Source organism: Acomys minous (assembly GCF_964271855.1).
Source record: "Acomys minous genome assembly, chromosome: 6".
In the NCBI taxonomy this organism is placed as follows: Eukaryota; Metazoa; Chordata; class Mammalia; order Rodentia; family Muridae; genus Acomys; species Acomys minous.
The window spans coordinates 50,493,990-50,519,988 of NC_140487.1; the positions used below are offsets into that span (position 1 = coordinate 50,493,990).

The 25,999-nt window shown below is 41.2% G+C and overlaps 1 protein-coding gene across 2 annotated transcripts in view; it reads right to left on the reverse strand.

Moving 5' to 3' along the window:
• The window catches only part of HERC3 (HECT and RLD domain containing E3 ubiquitin protein ligase 3), a 92,543-nt gene that overhangs the window by 20,975 nt on the left and 45,569 nt on the right, over positions 1 to 25,999 (reverse strand). For both annotated transcript variants that reach the window (XM_084786980.1, XM_084786981.1), the window contains 11 exons: positions 24,498 to 24,609; positions 23,991 to 24,180; positions 21,846 to 22,009; positions 21,422 to 21,535; positions 16,403 to 16,426; positions 16,223 to 16,312; positions 13,858 to 14,028; positions 12,595 to 12,738; positions 11,990 to 12,156; positions 6,735 to 6,801; positions 6,182 to 6,264 (listed from right to left, as the gene is read on the reverse strand). In XM_084786980.1, coding sequence (XP_084643106.1) covers positions 6,182 to 6,264; positions 6,735 to 6,801; positions 11,990 to 12,156; positions 12,595 to 12,738; positions 13,858 to 14,028; positions 16,223 to 16,312; positions 16,403 to 16,426; positions 21,422 to 21,535; positions 21,846 to 22,009; positions 23,991 to 24,180; positions 24,498 to 24,609 — 1,326 coding nt within the window. The remainder of the gene's footprint in view (positions 1 to 6,181; positions 6,265 to 6,734; positions 6,802 to 11,989; positions 12,157 to 12,594; positions 12,739 to 13,857; positions 14,029 to 16,222; positions 16,313 to 16,402; positions 16,427 to 21,421; positions 21,536 to 21,845; positions 22,010 to 23,990; positions 24,181 to 24,497; positions 24,610 to 25,999) is intronic.

A 25,999-nucleotide genomic window follows, 5' to 3' on the forward strand; every position in this document is an offset into this window, starting at 1 on the left:
ACCCATAATTTTTTTTAACTAACCTTGCCTCATAAAAGATCACAAGAACTCCATTTCAAAGAGGTCTGCCTTATACTCTAGACAAAGAAAGTCTACATAGTCCAGAAAAACCTAAATATAGCCCATATTCAGTATGCTAGCATTAGACTGAAACTTCTTATCCAGTAGAATGTCACACAGTTGGCTAGGCACTCATGCCTATAAGAGGAACTCTCTACTGGACCACAAAAGGACAGAGTTTGGACAACTCCTGGACAGTTGAATACATGGAGTTCCTAAAGAAAGATGCAACCTGAGGTACACACCATCTTCCACACCTTCTCTCTCCCACACCTCACCTGAGGCATCCTCTCATGGGGACCCTGTATAACATATTTTTGGTAAAAGCAACTATATTTCCCTGAAAAGTTTAAGCCACGGAAACAGCAATAGAACCAGAGGGTAGGGGTTGTGGGAACTTTAATTTACAAGCCAGCCAGTCAGAAGCAAAGGTTAAACAACCCTGGAGCTCACAACTGGCACCTGATAGGGGTTAGGGGTGTCTTGAAACTTGAGTTTTCAGCCTGCGAGATATAATGTTAGTGTCCATCGAACAGTGGAAGAAATTTAACTGGGTTAGAGGGCAGTCAGCCATGTTTACTCCAAAACTGACTGCTTGCTTACTGGTTCTGTGAAATTCCTGCAACTTTAGGAGCAACGAGAGTAACCTGCATTATGAGAGTATGTGAGATGAAACAGAGGTTGAGTATGCTGTCCTGTAACTACTCTTGGGTGTATGCACAATCTTTCTCGTACCATTAGAACACCCCACAGTAGCTATTTTGTCAAAGGGAGGCTGGCAACTGAAAAGCAAGAGAGAAGAAAACAGGTTTGCCTTTCAAAGAAACATAAGCTCTCTTCGAAGGGCAGGTGATCACTGACCCAGAGAAGCACTCAGGGTCAGCAACGCTCATTAGGGCACATGTGCCAGCAACCGAAATAAAAGCTGGAAAGATAAGGCAAAGTAAACAGTGCATCCTGGGCCCGCTTCTGTAACACAGCTGCTCTCTGCTCACAAAATGGCAGTGATTACTCACCACCTGTAAGACGCAACCTAGTTTCTCTACCTCCCTAAGTCTTTTACGATCTAATCGCCCACCTAAGCCATGCAAGCTGTACAAGTGAGGCTTCCCCTAGCAATGGCCCACTCTTCTTTGCCTGAAGTAACAGGTCAGGTTTGTCCATCACGCTACAGAACATCATGTGTATTGTTCCTTCTTCTCCATTTCCCAGTATCCAAGTATTAGCAGGTGAGGACCTAGGTCTCTAACACATCTGTCCCCCAAGGTGCATCTGAGATAAGCTCTCAGACTGTCTTCAGATTAAACCATGGCAATTTAGTCTTCCCTGGCCTAGTTACGGTGGCATGGGAGAACAGCTTATCTCCCTAAATAAACAGTTATATCTCAGCATTCTCACATAGTTTATCTTGCAATCGTTGACTCAACCGAGCTATTGATTCAGTGAAATGTCTGCTAACTGGGCAAAGTGTGAGAGAAATAATTTAATAACAGTATGAAAAGAATTTGAAAGTGCCTAAAATTGCCTTAACTACAGACTACACTGCCAGTCCTGAGCTGAATCGCTTTTTGCCTTCAAGTACATCAAACACACACAATGCTGTGAAGGCTCACCAGAGCAAGAGATAGTCCATTACCCAGGATTTTCTACCTAGTGTGAATTTCTAACACAACACACACACACACACACACACACACACACTCTCACTCTCCCTCACTCTTGTCTGAGTCCAAGTTAATACAAAAAGGTAAGACATCTTATGAAAGACTAAAGACTAAATGTGCACTTTGGGGATGCTTTGCTATAAAACACACTCCTAGGTTATTTCATCACTGTGTATTTTTCAAAGAGTGTTCTTTTACACGGGCCTAGGCAGACACACACCTGATGCTTGAGGTGGCTGCCAGTGTGAAAGAGAAGGCAAATTCCCAGGAAGAAGATGTATCTGTAAAGTCTGAATCGCTGATTGGAATGTCAGTGCTCTGGGGAGGTTAGAATAAGTCTGTTGCCTAAATTACAGCTTATCTTGGGCTAGATTTAACCCCTTAAGCCATTCTGCGATTAACAAGTGGTTGGGCCTACCATTCTGGAATCAAGAACCACCACCACCACTACAACAAAAGAAACCTTTGGAGTATAGTACCTTAGGAGACGGAAGTCATCAGACAGCATCTCAGGCCTATAGAAGAGATTCCTCCATCTTCCTGTAGCCCGTCTCCCTGAGATTCCCACCAATGTACTTTTAACCTGCCCTGTTGGAGCTTGAAGCCTGGCGTGATGGACTCTATGCTTTCCAAGCCTTGGTCACTCACTATTTGGCTCTATAATGAACTATGTCTTTCTCCCTTGGGGAGAGAGCTGTGCTTTCTGTGTGCCAACAACACTCTAAAATAATTACTGAAAGTATACCATGACAAATATAAAAAAATTTCAGTAGATGAGTGTCATATATGGTCTGTCATAGACCAAAATGTTGACCATGTGTCATATATGTATGTATATGTATCTACACATGCACATGCATCTGCTGTAAAACAACGACCAAAAGTAGGAAGAAGGCGAATAACTGGAACCAAATTATGAGCAAAACTTGCTCTATAAATTTGCCATAAATAATAATATTGTTCTCACAAAGGAAAAATATCCTGAGAATGAGCTATCTAATGCTAATAAAAATACCAATGTTATAAAGATAAAGGATCTGCTTTTTGGTTCCTTAACCAATAAAGGTTTTTAATGATTGCAATATCACCTGAGTCAAGACTAGACTTCCAGAGCCAAGTGTGGTGGTTTGAATAAAAATGGCCCCTCTAGGCTCATATATTTGAATGCTTAGTTTCCAGTTAGTGGAACTGTTGGGGAAGGATTAGGAAGAGTGACCTTGTTGGAGGAAGTGTATAACTGGGAGCGGGCCTTTAAGTTTCAAAAGGCCATGGCAGGCCCAGATACACTGTCCTCCTCTCTCTCACTCTGCCTCCTACTGCATGCAGATCAAAGTTCCAACGTACTGCTCTAGAGCCAATGATTTTGCTTCCTGACCCATGATGATCAAGACTCACCCTCTGAAACTATAAGCAAGCCCCCAATTAAATGGTTTCTTTTATGAGAGCTGCAGTGGTCATGGTGTCTCCTTGCAGCAATAGAACAACAACAAAGACACCGAAGTAATTTGATCATCTGAGGTCATGTTTGTTCTGTATTCAACACTCTGGTGGCAGAACTAACACTTTCCAAAGAGTACATGTCCTGGATCATAGGGAAGGTTGATATTACAGGAAAGGTTACTGTGTGTTATACGCAAGATAAAGCCTGTAGTCAAAAAGCCTCACTCACAGCCTCCCCTCTTGGAGACAAGCATTTTCTTATTCCCAACCTCCTTCCTCGTCTCACACAAGATTTACTGTTAGCCAAAGAAAATGGCAGTAATGTTCAAGTTCTTATCTCAGTGGCTGGCCATGCATTCTAATTACATAGAATGTCCTAAGAATTATATTTTCTTTATTCTTATTTTAGTATTTCTATCAATTTTTCACTGGAAGTGACTTGGAACTCACTAGCGATTAATGGTGGTATACATAACCAAAGGAAAAATTTCTAACTAGACTGTCAATTTCCTGCTTTAAATAATTCCTGGGTATTACCAAACAGTCAAAGCAATACATTCAAAATAGAACTTCCCTCAAGGAACCAGCTCTATTTATAGTCTGTTAACTACTATACAGCCACCCAAATTAGAAACTGTGCCAAGCCTTGCTCATACAAAATCAGACACCTACTGACTGTGCCATTCACACATAACCAACTTTGTTATTTCTACAACGTTCATCTTGGCCCCTGCCGTTCTTTAACCGAGCCAACTCAATGGCCTCCTCTCAGGTCTCTATGCACACTGTTGATTTCCATAAGGCTACAGTAAAGCCATCTTCCTAAAACTGAGATCGATTATCTTTCAACCTGAGCTTTGACAGTCAACAAGGCTTTGACAGTGTTCACTCTAAAACTCTTGTGCCCGCCATGTCCTGGCCCACTCACAAATCCTCAGCAATCTCCCCTCTATCAACCCAGAAGGTTCTGACTCCCACAGCCACTGTGCCCACAGTGTGCCCCCCACATCTGAATTCTTAAATGTCTTATATAGAGCCTACGTCCACGTCACTTGATTTACAAAACATATAACATATACTATAACCTGTTACATATTTGTGTACATTCTCAACCCAGAGATAGAATGATAGAAAGTAGCCGCCTCCTACCGTCCACACCATGCAGGGCACACAGCAAACACTCAGTGTTTATAAAGTGAATGAATGTCTACATAGATTATCACAGTTCAATGCAAAACTAAACAAAATCAAATATTTACCTTCCTCTAACAAGATAACTCAGGGACTGAGATTCATCCTGAAAACTCAGCTAAATATTCAATCTTACCTTAACAGTGTTAAGTCAGCACTGTGATACTCTGAGATGTGTGTGCATTGTTTGGTTTTGTCCAAAGATCCCAGGTTTTTGTCCCTGCCTTACACTGACCTACCCTGCTGGCTATAGATGATAAGATACCCATTTCAGAAGGGACTTTGATCCATACTAACAATGCAACACAGGCCAAAAAGAACCCTACAGAGACCCTGCTGGGTTTTCCCATACACTCTATTAGGATTAGACATGGATGTCTCTATAAAACCCAAATCAGACATCATTAGGAGACAAGTTTCCAGAAGGTGCCCCAGAGATGGCACAAAAGCCCAGTTCCTCATACTGCAGCTTAGGCAGCTCTTCATCTGTACCTCACACAAGTGAGCACTTCCTTGAGTTCTGTCACCCACTCAATTAAATTAACCAGTGTGGGAAAGGGAGGCACATATGAAACCTGATTTACAGGCCTGCCAGTTAGAAGCACAAGTAAAGTAACGCAGGGCTTGGGGTGGCGTATTAAGGTGATCTCTTTGAAGACCAAATCCCAAGACAGATCTTCAGCTAGATACCTCTGAATAAAAATTGTACCTTCAAAGGGCACCTGTGCTGAAGCTCACTCCCCTAGCTTGTGGTGTTAGTAAGAGGTGATGGATCACAATAGCACTAACTTTATAAAAAAGCTAATCCAATAAAGAGTACATATTATACAAATCACCAAAACTCTATGAATGTAACATTTATATAATACCTGATTGTTTCTTGGCTTTTCTTGCTGTAGGTAGTTTATTGTAAATATGTGTAATAATAAAAGTGCATATATTTTTAAAAATCATTCATATTAACAGGGCTGCAAGGAGGTGGCCCAAATGGAGGAAGAAGGCTACTAGCGCTTCTCATGGGAGGATGAATCTTGCTCCTGGCCTCTTCAGCCTCTCTGCATGCCTGGCTTCCACGGAAGCGGCAGCTTTCCTGAACCATACCTTGCTATCATGATGCTCCACCAGTTCATGTTTGACTGTGAGCCAAAAATCTTTATCCCTTAGGTTATTTTTCTCAGAGTATTTGTAGTAACAGTGATAAGTCTGATATCCCAACAGTGCAGATCAAAACGGAGCTGGGTTAATGAGCACGGAGCTGCTATTGGAATGGAACTAATTGCTTGTTTACTGCGAGGTGGAAATCCTAACAACTTTCAGGGTTGAAAAGTAATCAGTCATGAAAGTATAGCAGGGAAAGTTCTGAGTCTGCTTCTCCTTTTACACACATACGCTGACAATATTTATTTATTCAATACATATTTTTGTAGCATTATAGCACTAGGCATTTTGGTAGATAGGAGAAACCTTGTGCTGTCCATCTATTTTATTCCAAAACACCTTCCTATATATTACTGTATTGATATAACTATCCTATAACGTAGGCAGGGCAATTTTTATCACCTTTGCTTTTTAGATGAGATATCTGAAAGCAAATAGTTTATGTGACTTAGTGACTCACTCAGCCTCTAAGCCAAAAAGATACAAATCTGCAGCTAAATAGCTGTTGACTAAATTAAAAACACTCCATGAGCTTCAAGTTCCTGCTCTACTGCCCTCACTTTCTTCATAGAGACATTAAAATACAATTTCGATGTTAAACTAAAGCATCAAACTTCAGCAAAATACAGCACCCGCATCTTCAGCAGCATCCCCGGGCCAGGACTCACCGGTTGTCCTTGCACACGGTCACTCTGTCTCCCTCGGGTATCAGCTTCTTCTGCTCTATCACCCCATAGCTTTCTCGGCACACCTTCGTTGAAAGCAGAGAAAGATGTGTTTTCACTTTTGTTAACTATCATTTGACTTTCTGGGACCCAAATGACTCAAGGGAAACTAGGAATAAACATAATTCAATGACTGTGTTAACAGGAAACTGGGGGTAGAATAAAAATCTGAGTCAGAGAACATCAACACCTTAAAAATATTTTAAGTCATGGAGTTATCAGAAAGCAGATTCAAACAGAAAGCGACATGAACCGTACATAGTAATAGCTTGTACAAGTCAAAAGCAAAGAAGATTAATGTTTGGTAATTTTCCTAAATGCACAGATAAACACAGATTCCTCTCTGCAGCACATTTATTTAACTCAAGATACAATGACTGAAGTAGTTCGACTCGAGAAGGTCTCTGCCTTTGTTGTTCTGTTAGAAATCTAATGCCAATTACAACTTGTCACCAGCAGGGAGAACAGCCACAGTCATAAATACAGGAAGACTGACCGTGAAGTTGAGGCAGAAAGTCTCCTCCACATCTTCACCAGGGTAATCTAGAAGCTCTTGAAGACTCCTAGTCAAAGAAAGAAAGGAAAAGAGGCAAATCGAATGCTGCAATGGCGTCTCTAACTTGATCAGGCCCACAGGCGTTGCTGAGAAAACTAGAGAAGAAACATCTAAAGTGAGCAAATTCAGGAAACAGAAAGAAGTCATGTAACCAATTCAGAAAGCCATGCAAGCAACCTTGGAGAACAAAGCTGGCAGACTCTACTGACGGCCTTCACTGCTGACACACATTCCTAAACAGATGAGGAAATTCAGGTGGATTTACATCTGGTGAGCTTTTGTTTACTCCTCCTTGGCATTCCTTGGTATAGGCACATATGCAAGAGAACAGGATAAAGGCCACGAAGTCCCTGTGGTAGTGTAAATGAGACTGACCCCCACAGGCTCCTGTATTTGAATACCTGGGGTCCCCACTTGGTGGCACCGTTTGGTGTTTGGTTAGGTTTAGAAGGTGTGACCTTGCTGGGGGAAGCGTCCCTGGGGCGAGCTTTCATTCCTAGGCAGCTCTGTAGGCTTCCTGCTTGAGGTTTGAGATGTAAGCTCCCAGCTGTTCCTGCCACCAAGGCTGCTGCCTGCTGCCTGCTGCCATGCTCGCCAATCACCCACACCATAATCCCAGTGCTGAAGTCCCGGAGCATCAGAATCCCTAATGCCCAACATTCCTCAAGTCCAAAACCGCAAATACAATTCTAGCGAATCTAGGTTTTAAAATTCTTTAGGAATGGGGGTGCAGCTCACTCACTCAACGCACCACAGTTCCTGCCTCAACACCCATTCGTAACAATGATAAAGAACAGAACAACCACTCAACAGACAGTAGAAAAACAGCAGCGTATAAAGCACAGCTATTGCTACTTTATAAGAAGGTTTGGAAAACATAACAACATAAGGTATTACTTATAAAAGCCACTTCAAAACACAAAACAGGCAAATAATAGATTTTTCTGAAGCAAAACCACACAAACCAGTTGTAAAGATACAACAGTTAATATCCGCAGAAACACTATTCACAAATGAATACATCGAAAAAAGGAATTGTAGAAACAAATGACAAGGCATGGTAGGTGGGAGCAGCAGCTTTCTAAGTGTGGCCACCTGAGCAAAGCGAAGAATGCCCATCTCCCTTGAAAAGATGATTATTCATTACTTGGGGTCACCACCCAATATAGAGTCAGCCAAAGAACTAAAATGCTGAGAAATTTTATCTTTTATAAATGCAGATGTATAAAAAGGAAGTATCTTCTCTATTGAGCAAGTTTTAACACTTTTAGGCACATGCAACAAATCAGTGATAACACAATAGACTCTCACTGTCAAATTGCAAAAGATGCATGAGACTAAAAAAACAAAAATCAAAACAACAACAACAACAACAACAACAACAACAACAAAAATACCCCCAAATTTTGGAAGCCATCAAGTAATTTTTATCTCCAGTGTTAGATGCTATGGAAAGATCCACTCGCACTTATGCAGTAGCCTATGGAAATTAGGTCCTCAGTGTGCCCACCACAAGGCACTTACACCACACGTGATCAAGGAAGCACCAGGCCCCTCTCCACAGACCATCTTTCTAACTCTTCAGGGTTTTAATCTCTGGAGACTGAAATTTTCAGAACTTTAGACTTGGGAGATGTTGTTCTTCTCGAATCTGACTCTTTGGTGTCATGGTATTTGGGATTTTGTATAGCATCAATTCCTGCTTCACTTACTAATGCAGATATGTGGTATTTTATTATCTGTCATACTGAAGAAACATATTCTTCAGAATGTACTAATAGAAACAATCAGCATGTCCCTTCTCCCAATAGAATATATCCTCGTAACTAAACCATTTCATACTTTTCCTTTAGCGAATCCAGCCCTGCATTTCTGTCAAGAGTTGTCCAGGGGGCTGCGGTAAGAAGGGATGAGTGAAGGCATTGATATTGAAAGAGTCAGGTGTTAAGAAATCTTCCATTAGTCATTTTTTATACCGAAGTCACATGCTGGGAAATCCTTCATTGATGACTGACTATGAGCTGCTCAGCAATTGTTAGAACCCATGGCTACAAAGAAGTAATCTGCAAAGATCTGCCATCTAGAATTATGGGTAGTTTGGGGAAGTGGCAGCATATGAAAGCCATCACTCTATCAATAGCATAATTTTAGGACATGATATAACAAAGAAGCTGTCCTCAAAGTCATAATGTTCATTTCTGGACATTCTCAAAAGGACACGGGCAATCTGGAGTCTGAGTGATCAATGGTTGACAGTCTGCTGGTGGCAGGGGCTAAGCTGGACCAGATTTATAATATCAAATGTCATGAAGTTCTAACTGGGACAGCTTTCTTGGCTGAGGACTTCAGTGCAGAGATTAATTTAGGTTGTACAAATCCATGTATATAACTGCAGGTTTTTCCAGTGATGTCAAGTTCAGTAGGTTTAATAATGTATTGACTTATTAGCATGCACATGCCATAGCAGGAGTGTGGACAACTCCAAGAGTAGGTCTTTCTCTGCCGGGTACCAAACTCAAGTTGCCAGGTGTGTTCATAAGCACCTTTACCTGCTGAGCCATCTCACCAGCCCACATTTTAAAGATCACTTTTATTTATGAATTTATGTCCCTGCATGCAGGTGTGTTCAGATGGTTCTTCTTATAAGGTCAGAGAGAAGAGATAATCTCTAAGAGAAAGTATTCAGATTCAAGGCTTTCCTCATTAAAACAACAACAAAAATAAAAACAAAAAACAGCAGGACAGATTAAAAAACAAAACAAAACAAAACAAAAAACCAGAGGAAAGACATTAACACCCTTCATTTACAACAGAATCGCACGCATCTCCCATAAGAATGACTACACTATGGCAGTGGCAGTTTTCCCAGCTTTCCTCTTGCTGGGTCAAATCATTAACATGGCAGCCTTTGGAGGAAACCATCTTCAACTGCTACCCTCCAGGCTCTGCCTCAGGAGGTGAAATGAAAGGGGGTGACAGGGCCAGCTCTAGACTTCACAGCAGCTGTGACCTATGCCTTTCTGTTCCCTCCTCACTGACTAAGCAAGAGCTGGCCACCTGAAAAACCATTCTTCAAAATATCCAAGTCTCAGACAGGGCTGCAAAGCAAAGAACAGTCACATCTTTTACTGCAGCCTTCTCTTTAGCAACCAAAATAAACCAGCATGGCTGTGTCTCTCTCCTCTTTCTCCACCTTCCACCCACCACCCCTCCATATTCTAAACTTCTCAGTGCTCCCTAGGAGTTCATATAATCCTATGTAAGTATGGCAGTCTCATTTCTAGAAAGTACCTTACTCATTTTTACCCTAGCACTAGAGGTTAAACCTAGGCCACACCTCCACACTCAGTAAATACACTATTTTTGAGACAGAGTATGGCTTTGAACTGGCTGTGAAATGCAGGCCAGTTTTAAGTTCCTGCGTACTGGGATTACAGGCGTTCACTCCGATGGGCAGCCAGGCTTGTTGGTTTGTGGTGCTGGGACTGAATTCAGAGCTGCTGGGATGCTGGACAAGCCTGGTACCACTGAGCACTACTGCCAGTCCCTGTACCAACTTAAAGCCACAACCTTCCCCCCCCCCCAAAAAAAAAGCTGTTCCCTCCCTCTGAAGCCAGCCGTGTGTTTGTTAGCTGCCCAAAATCAACACAGAAAAACTCAAGAAAAAGGGGACACTTAGCCAAAAAACAAAACCAAAAAAACCTAACCAACTACCAACAACAAAGCAAACAGGAGAGACTCCTTTGAAAAGAATTCTGATAGTTGTTCAAAAAGCTAAATATGGAATTAGCATACGAATCGGCAATTCTACTCCAGGCATACATCAGAGTAACGAAAGCTTATGTGTACACAAAAATGTATACAAATGTTCTCAGCAACACTATTCATAATGGTTCGAAAGCAGAAAAGGTCCAAGTGTCCATCGACTGAAGAAGAGAGAAACAAAATACAATGTATGTGTGCAAGGAGTGTTACACAAGGGACTGTCTCACAACGACATGGTGGACAACGGAATACTACACAATGGAGTATTACCTGTCAGTGTGAAAAATGAAACACTGATTCATGTTATAACAGGACAGATCTGGAACATATACCAAGTGAAACAGACAAATTGAACAACACTGTAAGATTCTATTTTTAAAAAAATATCCAGAGTAGCTAGGCATGACAGTCCATATATTTAGTCCCAGGACTCACAAGAAAAGGACTGTGAGTTGGCCTTGGTCTACATAGCTAGTTCCAAGGTAGCCAGGGCTACATAATGGGACCTTGCTTAAACACACACACACACACACACACACACACACACACACACACACACACACACACACACACTACAGCAAACTGATAGAAGTGGAAAGCACACTAGTGTTTACCTAAGACTAATGATACGGAGACCGGGGATAAGACATGAGACAGCAAAACGCCAGGTTGCCTCTCATGTGGTGAAAATAGTCTAGAAACGACTACAGTGATAGTCACACAACTATAAATACACTAAAGTATATTTTAAGTATTCTTTTCATGGGTCAGTTGTATGGCATATGTGAATTATCTATCACTATAGCATTAAACTTTTTCAGTATCTCATCTCAGTAACCTCCCCACTGTTACGTCTGCGCCATGACAAGGCTCAGATTCTCCTCTTTTTGTGTGAATCGGGAGGGGAAGGTACAAAATAATGGAAGCAGAAGTTACTGTGTATTCCCGAGGAGCTATTCTCTCTCTGTCTCTGTCTTTGTGCTCTCTCTTTCTGTCTCTGTCTATCCCTCCCTCCCTCCCTCCTTCTCTCTTCTTATTTTAAGGTTTATTACTTATTTTATGTGTCTGGGTGTTTTTGCCTGCGTGTTTGTGCATGCCCGATGCCTATACAAACCAGATGAGGGCATTGGATCCCCTGGAATTCAAGTTACAGAGGGTCGTGAACCGTCATAAGGGTTCTGGGATACAAATCCAGGTCCTCTGAAAGAGCAACCAATGTTCTTAAGTGCTGAGCCATCTCTACAGCCCCAGGCCTCTCTTTCACTTCCCTCACTTGTCCACACAGTGACACAGGCAATGCTGTACAACCTACAATGTTCCAATACACCCAAACCTGCAAGTATGTTGTTTTCCATCTTAGATCCATGTGCTAGAGCAGCAAGCACAGAGCCCCACACCACCAGCATAACTTTTTTTGCTCTTTTCTTTACCTGCCTTCAGTTGGTGACAGCTCCTTTAAATCTTCCAAGCCAGGCTTTACGTTGAGTAACTTCTTGTAGAGAGCCAAAGGGAAGTGGAGATCAACCACAGTGGAGTTGTAGATAGCTAGTCCGCAGGTTATGCCAATCAAATGAAACCAGTTGTGCTCTACAAAACACTTTTAGGGTGCATGGAAATGTATAAGAAATAGTGTCTGAGGACCCTGACGCACTCTACCACCTACTGAAAATCTTTCCATATTTTAGAACAAAGCCCTTATTTCTGTTAACACAGTCTCATGAGTTGTTATTCCAGGAGCCCCTCAAGCGCTCAAGATCTAATCCAGGTACTCATGCATGCTACATAAATGCTCTACCATGAAGCCACACCCCCGGCCCTAGCATGTCGTTTAGAACTTAGCTCTCCACTTGAAAGAAAAAAAAAAAGTACAAGTCTATGTGAGCATATTCAGACACAAAATCCACCATGAGTCTTGAAAGCAGGTCAAGCCTGAAGTCTGGACATGGTAGACATTTTAATGGTTAATTTTGCAGTGCTAGAAACAAAGGGGCAACAAACAGAAAGTTTCATGCAAACTGTAATATGATGAACTTACTGTATCTGAAAACCACAATAGATTGGAATCTTGGTAGTAGGTAAACATCCCATAAATGGGATTCAAAAGCTCTTTTAACAGCAAAAGAAAGAACTCCTTTGTGACACCACCAGCATCTACTGCTTCCTCCCCATCAAAGATTACCTTGAAATATGAAAACAGAATGAATACTTCAGGGAAAGCAATGACCAGCCAAAGCCTTAACTATGCAACCAGGCAAGAGACCCATCTGCATAACTGACTGAAAACAGGGGCTGTGTGTAATAAAACCCAGAAGTTCTAGGGAGAACAACCAGATCGACTGGTAGGATTATTAGGGTCTTTTTAAAACAAATTCTTTTATGTAAGGTACTAGTAGTTGAACAGGAGTCACACTCATGGGAAGCAAGTGCTCGTCCACTGAGACGTACACAAGTGAACCAAGGCTCTCCCACTGAGTGGCACCTCTGGTCCTTGCTGTGCTTTATTCCAAGACAAAAATCTATCCAAGTTGTCCAGGGCTGTGAACTTCCCCTTCTCCTGCTCTAGCCTGGTGATTAGCCGGGATTAGAGTTGGGTATATGTGTCCTTATTAGACATTCTGGAGATGGTAACAACGTGAGTTGTTGAATAATCAGTTCAGTCTGTTGTGGACTGTGGTTCTGAAACTCCTGAAACCAGCATTTATGAAGTAATCTGAAAGAAGTCACTCAATTGTAAACAACTTCAAAGAATGAACTCTCCCTCAGGATTCCTGTACATACCAGGTTTCACACAGGGCGCTGAGCACAGTAAGCTGTCCTACGTACTAACGCAGCCTAGGAGAAGAGGCCCTTTATCATCCATTACAAGTTGGTAAGCTTGCCTATACTAAGAGGACAGCCGTTTTGTAGATGATATCACACCGTGCCATCTCTCCATTTCTCATTTACCTTCTTTCCCCTAAATCTTGGACATCCTAACCTTCCTGGGTGAGAGCCTGGCTGTTGTAATTTGTCAAAGCCTTTCATCTTCTATGACTGTTTCTGATACTCTAGAGGGGCACACTACAGACAGCAGAAGCAGAACCCCATAATCTTTCACAAGCCAACAACATTTAATCTGATGTTACAAGGAGCTGTTTTTGTTGTTGTTGTTGGTGTTGTTTTCTGGTGACTTGACAAAAGGAAGTGATTAGATTCTTATAAAAAAAAATTGAAATCCATGATGAGTGGCTGTCCGCCCTCTGTATCTGGTAAGATCTGTGCTGCCATATGCTTGCAGATGTACATGGAAGGGACTCACTTTAAGAGGCTTCTTCAAGTCGATGTCAGAATGAATGCTCAGCTCCCTCAGAGCATCTCCAACAAGGTGGTTCCTGCGGACATGAAGGACCAGGAAGGGGCTTCTGGCCAGCAGAGGCTCCAGGGTGAGAAGCATAAAGACGTTCTGCAGGTTGGCGCCGTTGACTGCCACCTGGAAGCGGACAGCCGCGCAACTGTGAGTACAGCACAGAGCCCGCACATCCTCCAGAGATGGCTGACTGTATTTCTGTTTTGCCTTTTCTCTAAAACCTTAACTTTCTTCACGGCTGGTACTTAAACTTACAGGCCACATAAACCTTTTTAATAACAACAATGAGATTAGCTGAAATAATTCGTGAGTCACATGATCTAAATCATTAGGCCAAGTAAAGTGAATTCAACTCGTTGAGACTACAATAACAGTATGTTAGAAGGATCATGGCAGAGGACATGAAAACACGAAGCCAACAGGCACTATGAAAAGTGTTGTTTTCAGCTGATAACCTGCAGGCAACAGTATCAAAGCTGTGTCCATGTGGAAGCAGATACAGATATACACGGACAGCAAGACAGAAAGGCAAAAGAAGACATGCCCATTAGCAGCAGGGTTGGTAGACCTGGACCGCTAATTCACGAATGTCTCTGAACAAAATAAACTGTATTTTTATAATGAAACGCGCAGTAAATGCAAAAATTACATTTGTTTTGATTCATTGAGGACTACCAAGTTCCATTTGAATGTCCCCTTTGCATCAGGTCAGCAAACTGTGAACCCTAAAGGCTGGTACCTGGTTCTGTATAACTCTTGCGCTAATAATGGTTTTCTATCATTTTAAATGGCTGAGAGTAATATTTACAATGTGAAAAATATATTAAATTCAAGACTTAATATACATAAAGTTTTGCTTTGGTTTGGGGGTATTTTGATGTTCTTAGGTCTTTTTGTTTTTTTGTTTTTCTTTTTTAATCCCCGTTTTCTTTTTTTGAGGCTGCCACCTACAAAAGAGTCAAGCAGTTCATAATGGAAACACAGGGTCCACAAAGCTGCCAGTGTTTATTACCTGGCAGAAAGAGAAAATACCTATTATTCCAAGTCTACATAAATATACATTGATCATAAGATTAGTGAAACTGGCATGGTGGTATACACCCATAATCTTAGCATCAGGAGCCTGGAGCAAGGCCAAGACTTCAAAGTAACCTTGATTACATAGGGAACTCAAAATGGGCCTGGAAAGAAACGCAACTCAATAGGTAAAAGACCTTGACAATTAATGTTTAAGATAGTAGGGGGGGGGAAATGAAAAACTGCTCTCAGAAGATAGAAAGACAGGACTGATACCATAAAAATAACCATCTACCAAAAGCAATAAATTCAATACAGTCTTCATCAAAATCTCACTTTATTTCCTGTATATTAATATAATTTACATATTAAACAAGTCTGTAGCAATATTATTATGATATAGTTTGTGTAGAAAACTAATGAGAAAAAAATTCAGATTACAGAATTAAACCCACGTAGCTACAGACTCCTCACCTTTGACAAAGATGTCAAAAACACACATAATAAAAAAGACAGCCTCGTCAACAAATGGTGCTGGAAAGGCTGGATAGTCACATGAAAAGAAAAAAGAAAAGAGAGAGAAAAAAAAAACCCAACTAGATATACAAAAATCAACTCAAAATAGATCAAAGTAACTTTGGAAGATACTAGAGAAAAATGTTAGAGACACAGGCAAGGGCTTTCACAAGAAATAACTCTAAGAATTCACTGAGAGAACTGCATGAAATTATGACACTTGCAGGAAAACAGCTGGAGCTGGAGGGGCATGCTAAGCAGAAGAAGTCAGACGGAAAACACATCCTGCTTTCTCTCATGTGCATAATGTACATTTAACTGTGAACACTTACATGGAAGGAAAAAGGGGACTTTGAGAGCAGAAGAGGCCTAAGTGTTACAAGAGAGAAACAGCAGACAACATGAAAGGAGGGGCAATTTAGGGGAGAAGGGGACCAGTAAGCATGTGCCTCAGAGGGAGATAGAGGGTAATGAAGAAGCAAATAAGAACGAAGTATAATGTATATATACACACACTTTAAATATATAATATATATATGTACACATATATATTAAAATGTAACAAAGGAATCAATTTCTAACCAAAAACTTTTTTTTCAGATAAAGCCTGGACTATTATGAGAGCTTTTCTCAATAAAATAAAATAAAATAATTTAAAAATGTAACTTTTTAAAGTCATAATAAAATTTCACTCAGAAATATACTCCTCCACTAGGAAAAATTACAGCTGAATGTGGACATTGGGAAGAATGGTAAATGGAAGAAATGACTCTGAACAAGCTACCTGCATCTGTAACTCAGCATCAGTCTGTAGCATTTTGGTCTTCGCTTGGGCATCAAAGATGAAAGGGTAGGAACAAAGGGTTACAGTATCCTATAAAAAAAAAATAGAGCATTGGTGTTATTACAGTATTCTACAGAGAACACTGGAGATACATTAGTGTATTCAAAAGGCATCATTTACCTGTATAATAGACGGTCTGGCTTTCTGTATAAAGAACAAAAAAGACAGACTCTTACTTGAATTATAAAAACATAATTTTACCCCCATCAAAATATAAAATATATATAACAAACCCTTTCACATTATCTGGTTATTCAGCCACCAACCTAATACCATTTCAATTGCTGACAACATTTTGATGAGAAAGAAAAGATATTTTGATGGATACAGACTGAACAAAAGACCAAAAAAAAAAATTCTTTAAAAAGTAAAAGACTTTTAAGGACCTGCCAAGCAGAGAACTGCCAGCTTTCCCTGGGGCTTCAACTCAGCTCAGCCATGGCCCACTTGAGTTGTCCATTCAACCATCTGTCCATCTGAACCAGGTCCTGTACCTCACCTTGATGACGCTTCAGCCCTGCCACGGGCATAATGCTGTGACTCATTTTTTGGCCCTGGGGCTCAGTTCTGCTGGCCTCCAGCAGCAATCTATCTGGATTCAGCAAGACCAGAAGGAAGCACCTACAGTGCTCTGCATCTGCTTCTCACAAGGACTCTTAAGCACTGCAGCTCTTTTGTGGCCATTCTGTAACCTGCGCACATGCTTTGTGAAGTGCAATCTGATTTCACAGGTAATGCTAATAATTAACACTATAATAAAAGATCATGTAATACACTAACAGCCATCTCTCATGAGATAGCTGGCTTTTATGGTCAATTTACAATATTCTGACAGGCATTTTGGATATACTGTTAAAAGTGGTAAGACAAGAAATGACCCACCATGGAAGTGGGCAGCAGCATCCTATGGGCCGGGTTCCTGGCCAGAGCAAAACCTGAGACAGTTAGGCTAAAGGAGCTCAGTAGGTGGAGTCCATGCCTTGTACATACAAAGCCTGTGCTTGGTCCCCAGCACTACACAGACTGAGCGTGGTGGGGCACGCTTATGACCCTCGCACGCAGAGAAGGCGGAAGCGGGCTTCAAGGTCACTCTGATATACAGTACGCTTGAGGCCAGCCTTGGCTACAGGATAGCTTATCGCAAGAAAAAAAAATATTAGGAGAAAGTCATCTGAGTGACTGAATTCCTGAAAGATACTACAGACCCAGACGCTCCCAGTGTCTCACTTCTTCCACTATGAGAGATCACATCTCTCTCAATGCCATTAAGTTGGTCCTGCCCCCGAGCCCCTGCATTTAGTCACAGCAATGCGGAAAATAACTAGCAGATGTGAATTTACTCTTGTTCAATAAACTGATATACTGCAGAAAGACACAAACATATCCGTCCATGTTTCTAGCATGGTGTGCTCATGACAGTTATACAAAAATATATTTTTAACAGAAACACAAAAACTATGAATAAAGATCATCTTGATCTGTAACATTTATACAAAGAAAACAATGAGCAAACTCATGCTTGGAGATCCGAGTGCACTGTATCGCTTTAATGTCTCAGAGAGTGAGTGTTCTGTGTTTTTAAATGATTTTAACAAAACAAAAACACATTGTGAAAGGTCTCTTCTTAACTATGTGTTACCACACAATTTACACTTATCTGTTAATGACTTAACTGTGCAAGTTCAGTGAGAAAAGAAAAAGGCATTTTTGCCTGATAGATGCTGCGTTTACTAAGGAAAAAGCCACTATTCCTCTAGCTTGCTGCATGAATAAGATTTAACAGCAGAGGGAGAAAATAGCTGAGTCATCCCTGAAGGTGGGAGAGAGAACTCAAGCCTAGGCCTGGTGGCTCTAGTCTTTGTCTAGAATGCTGGAACATTCCTTTCCAGGAGACACACTGGCTCACCATACTAAGTCTGTGGAGCTCATAAGCATTTTATAGCATTTTCCTATTTAATGTGTACATTTAATTTGGTTCATATATATTGTATTTAATGTGTACATTTAATTTGGTTTATGTATATCGGTATTATGTTTTGATATATGAATAAGAACTATGTCTCCTTTTGTGATTATGCACATTTAAATGAACTCATATAATGGCAGTAATAATTAAAATCCATCCTATTAATCCTTTAGAATTATATTCCTTAAGGAATCTTAGAACATTTCTCTACAATGAGAAATGCCAGAGAAACAGTTCCAGTCCAGTGGAACCAAGTCTGGAACATATAATGCAGGTCCCTAGAAATGGGTCTCACAGACTTGAGGTTCCACGGGTCCAGTGAACTGTATTTCAAGGTGCAACTCACAAAGTCATTTTTTAAAGTATATGAAACAGAAGCAACAAGTAAGTAAATAGATCAGAACTGAAGAACTAGAAACATCCTTTCTTAAATATGAAATCAACACTTCCTAGATGCGCCCTGACTAGGAGCATCTGCACAGACGCGTAGCCCTGGAAGCGAAGTGCTGCTACCTCCCCCCCCCGCCCCCCCTCCGCCAAGTGCCTGCCTGACACCTGAAGGCAGACACTCCCTGGGCGGCACCTCCTCTGACACACCAGCAAGGTGGCAAGATTTTTCGTATTTTGTCTCTGAGTGCCTTTACAAACCACTAAATGTCTCACTGGTCCTGGTACTGTCTTTGGGAGCCTACAGGGACATTCACTGTATACCTTTTGGTTTTTAAATAAAGACTATGGCACATTATTAACAAAGAAGAGAAATCACTATTGCCTCCTCCTCACATCACGAACCCTGATTACACTCACTCCTAAACCCCCTCACCCACACCCCCAACCACTGTGACCACCCACTCAAAAAAGAAGGAATAAAAAAAAAATCCAAGTCCAATTTATGTTGTCTATACATGCACTGGAGCATGGTCAAACCCCCCACCCCCCCCCACCCCCCCCACCCCCCCCCATGGCCAGCCCCTTAAAAAAATTCTGAATCCTTTCCCACTTGCACCCCTGACAGAAGCCATCAGTTGTGGAGAGCTACACTTGAGCGCCCTTATCACAATTTTTAATCGTTCTCTTGGACGGTTTTCTATCTAGGCTGTTACTGTTTGGAGGGTAGGAGTTGTCACAGAAGCCTTCTATGACTCTCTTTCTCAACTGTGAGTCTGCAGTCATCAATACCACTGTAAGAGTAGCTTCCTTGCCCTTTACAGTCAGCAGGAGCATGGACCATGGACTCCCACATGGTTTCTGCTGACAGCATGATGCATGGACAGAGAAAGCCACGCTAGAGAAAAGCTGTTCAACTTGCCCAGGCCTCTGTGTTCTACCTGGGGGCAAAGCAGTTACCTGAAACAACTCATTAAGACTCGCTTCTCTCTCTATCTAACATCTTATAATTTACAAGCTGATACTGTATAATTTCTAAAGAAAATAAGACTAGAGTCCACGGAAGTTCCCACATTAAATTCCAATATCAACTCTTTTAAAACATGATTTCTATTGAAAAGCATTTTGCTTTTCAAAACAATAACATAATCTTATAAAAAAAATACAACAGTGTCCTAATTTTTAAGTTTTCTATAAGAATACTTCCACTAATTTGATCAGCTATCATCTGGCAAAGAAAACTACCTTGGCTATTTAGTTAAATACATTCATATAAATATTTTTACCTTTAGAGACCACTGTAGAGCTCAAAACTATACAGAAAAAAATGCTGGTGATGAATCTGAGAAACTAGCAAATGCCTCACTTAAAATACGTCTGCTGTACCAGCTGCCTTAAATGTAAGTATCAAATGATCACCTGTTTTCTGACATTAAAATCTGCACAAATCCTAAAACCCTTGAATATATCCAGGCTAGTCTGCTATCGCTGAGCAATTGCTGCCATGCCTATGGTAGAAGGCAGGAATCCACATATCTGTGAGTTCTGGGTCAAATATCATCACAGTTAGGTCTGGAATGTATGACATCTTTATTCATGCCATCCTCAATAAAAGGTGGCTGCAGGGTCTGGGTAGTTCACATACGAAGAATGAAATAGACTATCTGTCAGAGAACAATGAATACAAATGATCCTAAACGTCAGGGATAAATCAGTGGGGAGGTGGTGCGCAGAAAGCCTCCTGTAGAAGATGCCCATGCACCCAGCCAGCTGATGACTTCTGGAATCCAGCTGTGTGCCAGATCTCCCAAGATCCAAGAAATGATGAAAGCTTATAATTAACATCTTGATTTTTAATTTGTGGCTGAAAAGAATAAGTAAATAGTGTAAAATATATCACCCTCACTCTTTTCAAATGTATGGATAAGCAATATTAAGAATATTCACATGGACTGGAGACATAGTTCATTAGATGGGTGATTATCTACCTGAAAGAAGTCCTGAGTATGATCCCCAGCAATGCATAAAAGGAAGGCATAAAAGGACACACTGATAATCCCAGACCTGGGAGGTGAGGAGCAGGAGGATAAAAGTCATCTTTGGTTATTATGAGTCTGAAGCTGGGACACATGAGATCTTCTCTCGAAAACAAAACAAGGGGCCACAGAGATGGCTCAGCAGCTCAGAGCTGAGGGCCCAGGTTTGATTCCCAGTGCCCACACAGCAACCCACAGCAGTCTGTGACTCCAGTTCTAAGAGACTGAGTGGCCTTGCCAAGCTTCTGCAGGCACCAGGCAGGCACATATTGTAAACATACATGCAGCTAAAACATTCCTATATGTAAAATATTAAAAAAGCAAAACAAACAAACAAACAAATCTTGAAATATTCACACTGCCTTAAAACAGAATTCCAGAACTGTCTCATCTCTCTGAACTGGTGCCTACAATGTACTAAGAAACAACTCGAGTTTCCCACTGATTCTACCAGTCTGACTGTTTGGATACTTTGATTTACTTTTCTTCCTATTATAACTGCAGCTCCAGATACCTTATGAAGCCTAATGACACTTATGGTTCCCTACATTTCATACAGTTCCACAGTTCAAGCATGCAAAAATTAATTGAGTGAAAAAGACAGGTGTGGTACCAGCATTAAAGTCAAAGAAGAGATGTACGGCTCATGGATAACAATTGAGATGCAATATGAATAAATTAATAAAATGTATTTTTAAAAGAAGCACAAAATGGCTAAAGCCTTCAAATATGCTTTACATGCATTCTTACCATGCCTGCCTGATGTAAAAACCACATGAGGTAGTCTTCCTGAATGTCCACAAGACTAGAAATCTCAGGGATATAAAATGTGTCGTATTCCACATGCTTCACTTTAAGATTTACCTGGTGAAGACCAAAATAAAAACAACTAAATCTAAGGAATTGAAAAGTCTCCCAGAGGGGTGGATGGGAAGGGGGGAGGCTCCCCTTTTCTGAGGAACAAGGAGGGGGATGAGGGAGAGAGAGGAGGAGACTGGGAGGTGAGGAGGGATGGGGCTACGGCCAGGATGTAAAGTGAATAAATGAACAAACAGACAAGCAGTCTTAAAAAATAAAAAAAAGAAAAGGTGTCCTAGGGAGCCCGGGGGTGGGGGTGGGGGTAACCTTCATCCCTCTACCCACCCTCTGCCCCCCGCCCATCCCCGAGGGTCACCTTGTATAGTTTCTGCAGAAGCTTGAGAGCTGCAGTCATGTAATTGTGAAAGAGTGCAGGGATGAGAAATGTCTTCCTTCCCCTCAGCAGGTAAAGGACTGCCCCTTTATAGAGGCTTACCAGCTTCATGAAGTATTTCGGGCAAGCCTGAGACCACCAGTTATCTTAAGAAAGAAGGAAAGACATGCTTCAACACACAACCGTGGGCAAGTGTTCTTTCTTATGTCTTCTTCCTGCTAGCTAAAACTCCCATGGCTAGAAGATGAACATTAGTCTATCATCCAGCTTCGCAAAACTGATTTTTAAAAGGAACCATTAAAACATGTGCGGAGAAAACAGCTATACCTGAAACCCTAAAACTTCTTTCCCTTCCTTCCCTCCCTCCCTCCCTCCCTCTCTCCCTCCCTCTTTCCCTCTCCCCCTGTCTCTTTCATTTTAAAATGTTTTTTTTATGTTCTTTTTTCCAACTCATTCTGAAGGCTAATCTGAAAAAGTTCAGTTCCCAGGCTGTGTGGGGGCCAGACACATACTCTGGGCACAGGGGCCTGCACCCACTACAGTAGTATTTGTGTGCCCTGGTCCTTTCAGCATTGTTTTCAGCCATTTCAGACACTCTGTAGGGCGAGCAAGGGACATTTCATACTAAGAGAGGAAGAGGGAAACCATTCCTTCCTGTTATAAGACATAATGTGTGTTTAAGAAATAGGTAAAATATATTCTCTCAAAGTGGTATTTCCTCATAGCCAGGCAGGATTATTTCACTGGAATTCTTCCAAAAGGTACTCAGCCATACTGCAATCCATAAAGTTTCCCTTATTTAAAATATTTCATTAAAAATTAACGTGGGAGGCTAAGAGCACTGAAGTCCCACTACCTACACTGCGGCTCAGCCATCTGAAGCTCTAGTTCCAGGGGATCTGATGCCCCCTCCTGGCCTCCAGGGCACCAGGCACACACATGGTACACCGACATACATGCAGGCAAAATAACCATACACATGAAATAAACTTTGCAAAATTAAAGTGGGGAAAGAGTCAAATAAAAAGGACAGACTATACGCAGCTGTTGGATTTGTGTGACAGGCATCTGTTGTGCTCGCACTACTTTGAAGTTTTCTCTTAAATATGAACCGTAAGAAGTTAGAAATAAATTAACTGTAACCTGAATAATCCTGCAATGTTTTGTGTTACCTGGCCTGGAAAAAATTAAAAAAAAAAAAAAATTAAAATGCCAAAACTCAAAAAGTCTGATAAACTGTCTTTTCAAACTGCCATTTTGCTCTATTTTATACCTAAGAAAACAGGCTCTGAACAGCTCCTGATCTTGCAATGTGTTAATAAATTACTAACATATTACTAATGCATTCATTAGTACTTCCAGTTTTATCTCTTGTGTGAAGGTGGAAACAATGGGAAAGCCAGAAGCAGGTCAGTTCGCTTGAGGGAAAACCATACTCCAGGGATACTCAGGCCACCTGAACCACAGAAGTTACCAAGTCGCAACAAACACCTGGAAAAATTACCAAGGGAAGGGGAAAAAAAGTAAAAAGCCAGGTGACAGGTTTCTGCACCGGATTACTAAAAACGTCTCGGGCGCTACTCCAGCAGAGACCCTCTCCAGCCCGCTGAGGAACGGAAGGTTCTTATCTCAGCAAAGTGTCCGGAGCCTGCAAAAATCAGTGTGGACTCAACTGTCCTAAAAAAGAAAAACAAAACAAACATTCCGTAAGTCCTCACTAGGTCACTCTCTGTCTCTCCTTTCTTGGAGATCTCTGTATCACAAAAGCTGTTCATTTGGCTCCCACCCCCTAAACGTCCGTACTGGAGAGGGACAGACAGAAGGACACTAACATTTGAGGCATTACAACTGCAAGCAAATGCGGGAGGGAAACAGTTTAAAGTTCAAGAACCTAACTTTACGAATATCTCAAAGTTGTCATGATTCATATCAAGTAAGCTAATAAGAGTTCAATTCGCACCAATTGCAAACAGTTGGTTAAGCTAGAAATCAACGGCCAAGAGAGGATTAACTGGTAAAGCTATCAACTGGCAACAAATAGATTGTTAGATCTCAGTCCACAAGAGCCAGCTGACAAAACAAAGGCAGTCAGTCCAGAACCAGTGGTATTACGATGGATGAATTTACCTAATACTTTGCTGGGGTTTGCATCCAGCCGCAGGATGGCCATCGCCAGGGGAATGGTCAGCGTGATGTAATACCTCGAGTCCTGAAGCAGGGGGAACTCTGGCAGTATTAAGTAGATTCTCATTGCTTCCACATCTGGGGGTGAGCTTGACAACTGGGGGATGAGGCAACTTTCAAAGCTGTTTAATATCTGTAAGAGAGAAAAAAAAAGTAGCGAGAGATTTAAACATATCCGAAGCTTAAATACTTGTCTCCAAACTCGTAAGTTATTTGATGAACTCACAGCTCTTGCTTATTCAGTGCGCACTGAGCAAACAGAAGGAGCCTGGGAAGAAGGGAGGAGCTTCCCGCCCACATGGACCTGATACTTTAGAGAGGCAACAGACAGCCCAACTCCCAACACGAATATTTTTACAAAATTAAGGCTATCTGCCTCGTGTTGAGGTTCCTTGTGTCTTAAAAGCAGACCCCAGTGTAAGCTGCATTTTACAAACACAAACAACATACCTGTTCTAGGATCATGGAGTGCTGTGAGTGCATTAACTTCTCAAATAAAACCCTAGTTGAGTTCAGGTCGATCCCAGGGATTTTGGGACTGGTTTTAAAATGTTCATCAATTCTAAGCAAACAAACAGAGATCCATATATAATAAAGGGAGGCAAACACTGATAAAAACTGTAAGTAGTTAATTAGCTTACCCGTTCTAGGCAGATTTTAATTTGATCTAGTAGATACCATATTCAAGAACACGAATTTTGAAAAGACCAACAGTAGGAGACTTAACGGCAATTCTATCCACCAGACTTGGGGTTGTTTCATATTAAAAAAAAAAAAAGATCGATTTATTTATTTATTTATTTATTTATTTATTTATTTATTTATTATTTCTATTGTGTTCTGCCTGCATGTATACCTGCACTACAGAAGAGGGCACCAGATCTCATTACAGATGGTTGTGAGCCACCATGTGGTTGCTGGGAATTGAACTAAGGACCTTTTGATGAACAGTATTCTTAACCTCTGATCCATCTCTCCAGCCCCCTGGTTGTTTTTGTTTTGAGAAAAGGTCTTACCAGGTAGTCCCTACTGGCTTAGAAGTCTCTGTTAGAACAAGCTGGCGTTGAACACCGAGATCCACCTGCTTCCGCCTCCTAAGAGCTGGTGGGTGGGGTAGGGCTGTGTGCAATTCCACTTTTAAACATGGCTCAAATTTTTCAAACCTTTCCTCCCTCAAGTCAAAGTAAAACATTATCATTTCAAGTCAGGCCATTTACAAGCATGAAAGCAGGTCCCTTGCCTGACCCACTTCTATGCTAGCTGTGGATTTTGTGGCTGGTTGCAATCACCCACCCACACCCACTCATTTCCATTATGCAAATAGGCCCACTCAGGAACAAATGACACATAGACTCTCTTATTCCAAGCCTCCCTCAAAAAGTATTTAAAATAAAAGTCAGATCAACAAATGTCAAGTTACTATCTCTCTTAACTAGACAGATTCAATTACACTCACCCACCAGGGATTGTACAGCAACTATTCGAACTTTAATCAAATGATTTTTCCAACTCCCCACATCTTAGCTTCCCAGAGACTCTTGAATATATCACATCTATTAATTTACAAAATATTTATTCGAAAAACAGGCATTGCTCTGAGTAATAGGTTCTAACAATCTCTGACAATGTTAAATAGATGAAAACTTGGAAGGTGTACATTTTAGTATATATAATGGAATCAAAATGGTCAGATCCAGAACAACTGCTTCAGACTTCCTTGATGAGCATTTTGCTGCTAGTCTAAGAATTAACTAACTAAGACATTAGTTCTAATATGCTAAAGGTAACCTTGAACAAGGGTGGAAGGATTTCTTTCCTGTGTTGCTAAGAAAAATCTCTATGAAAGAGGGCTCCACTTTCCCCATATTCTCTCCAGCAATAGCTGCCAGCTCTTTTCCTGATCTCAGCCACTCTGACTGTGGCAAAACGGGTATCTCAGTCATTTTAATTTT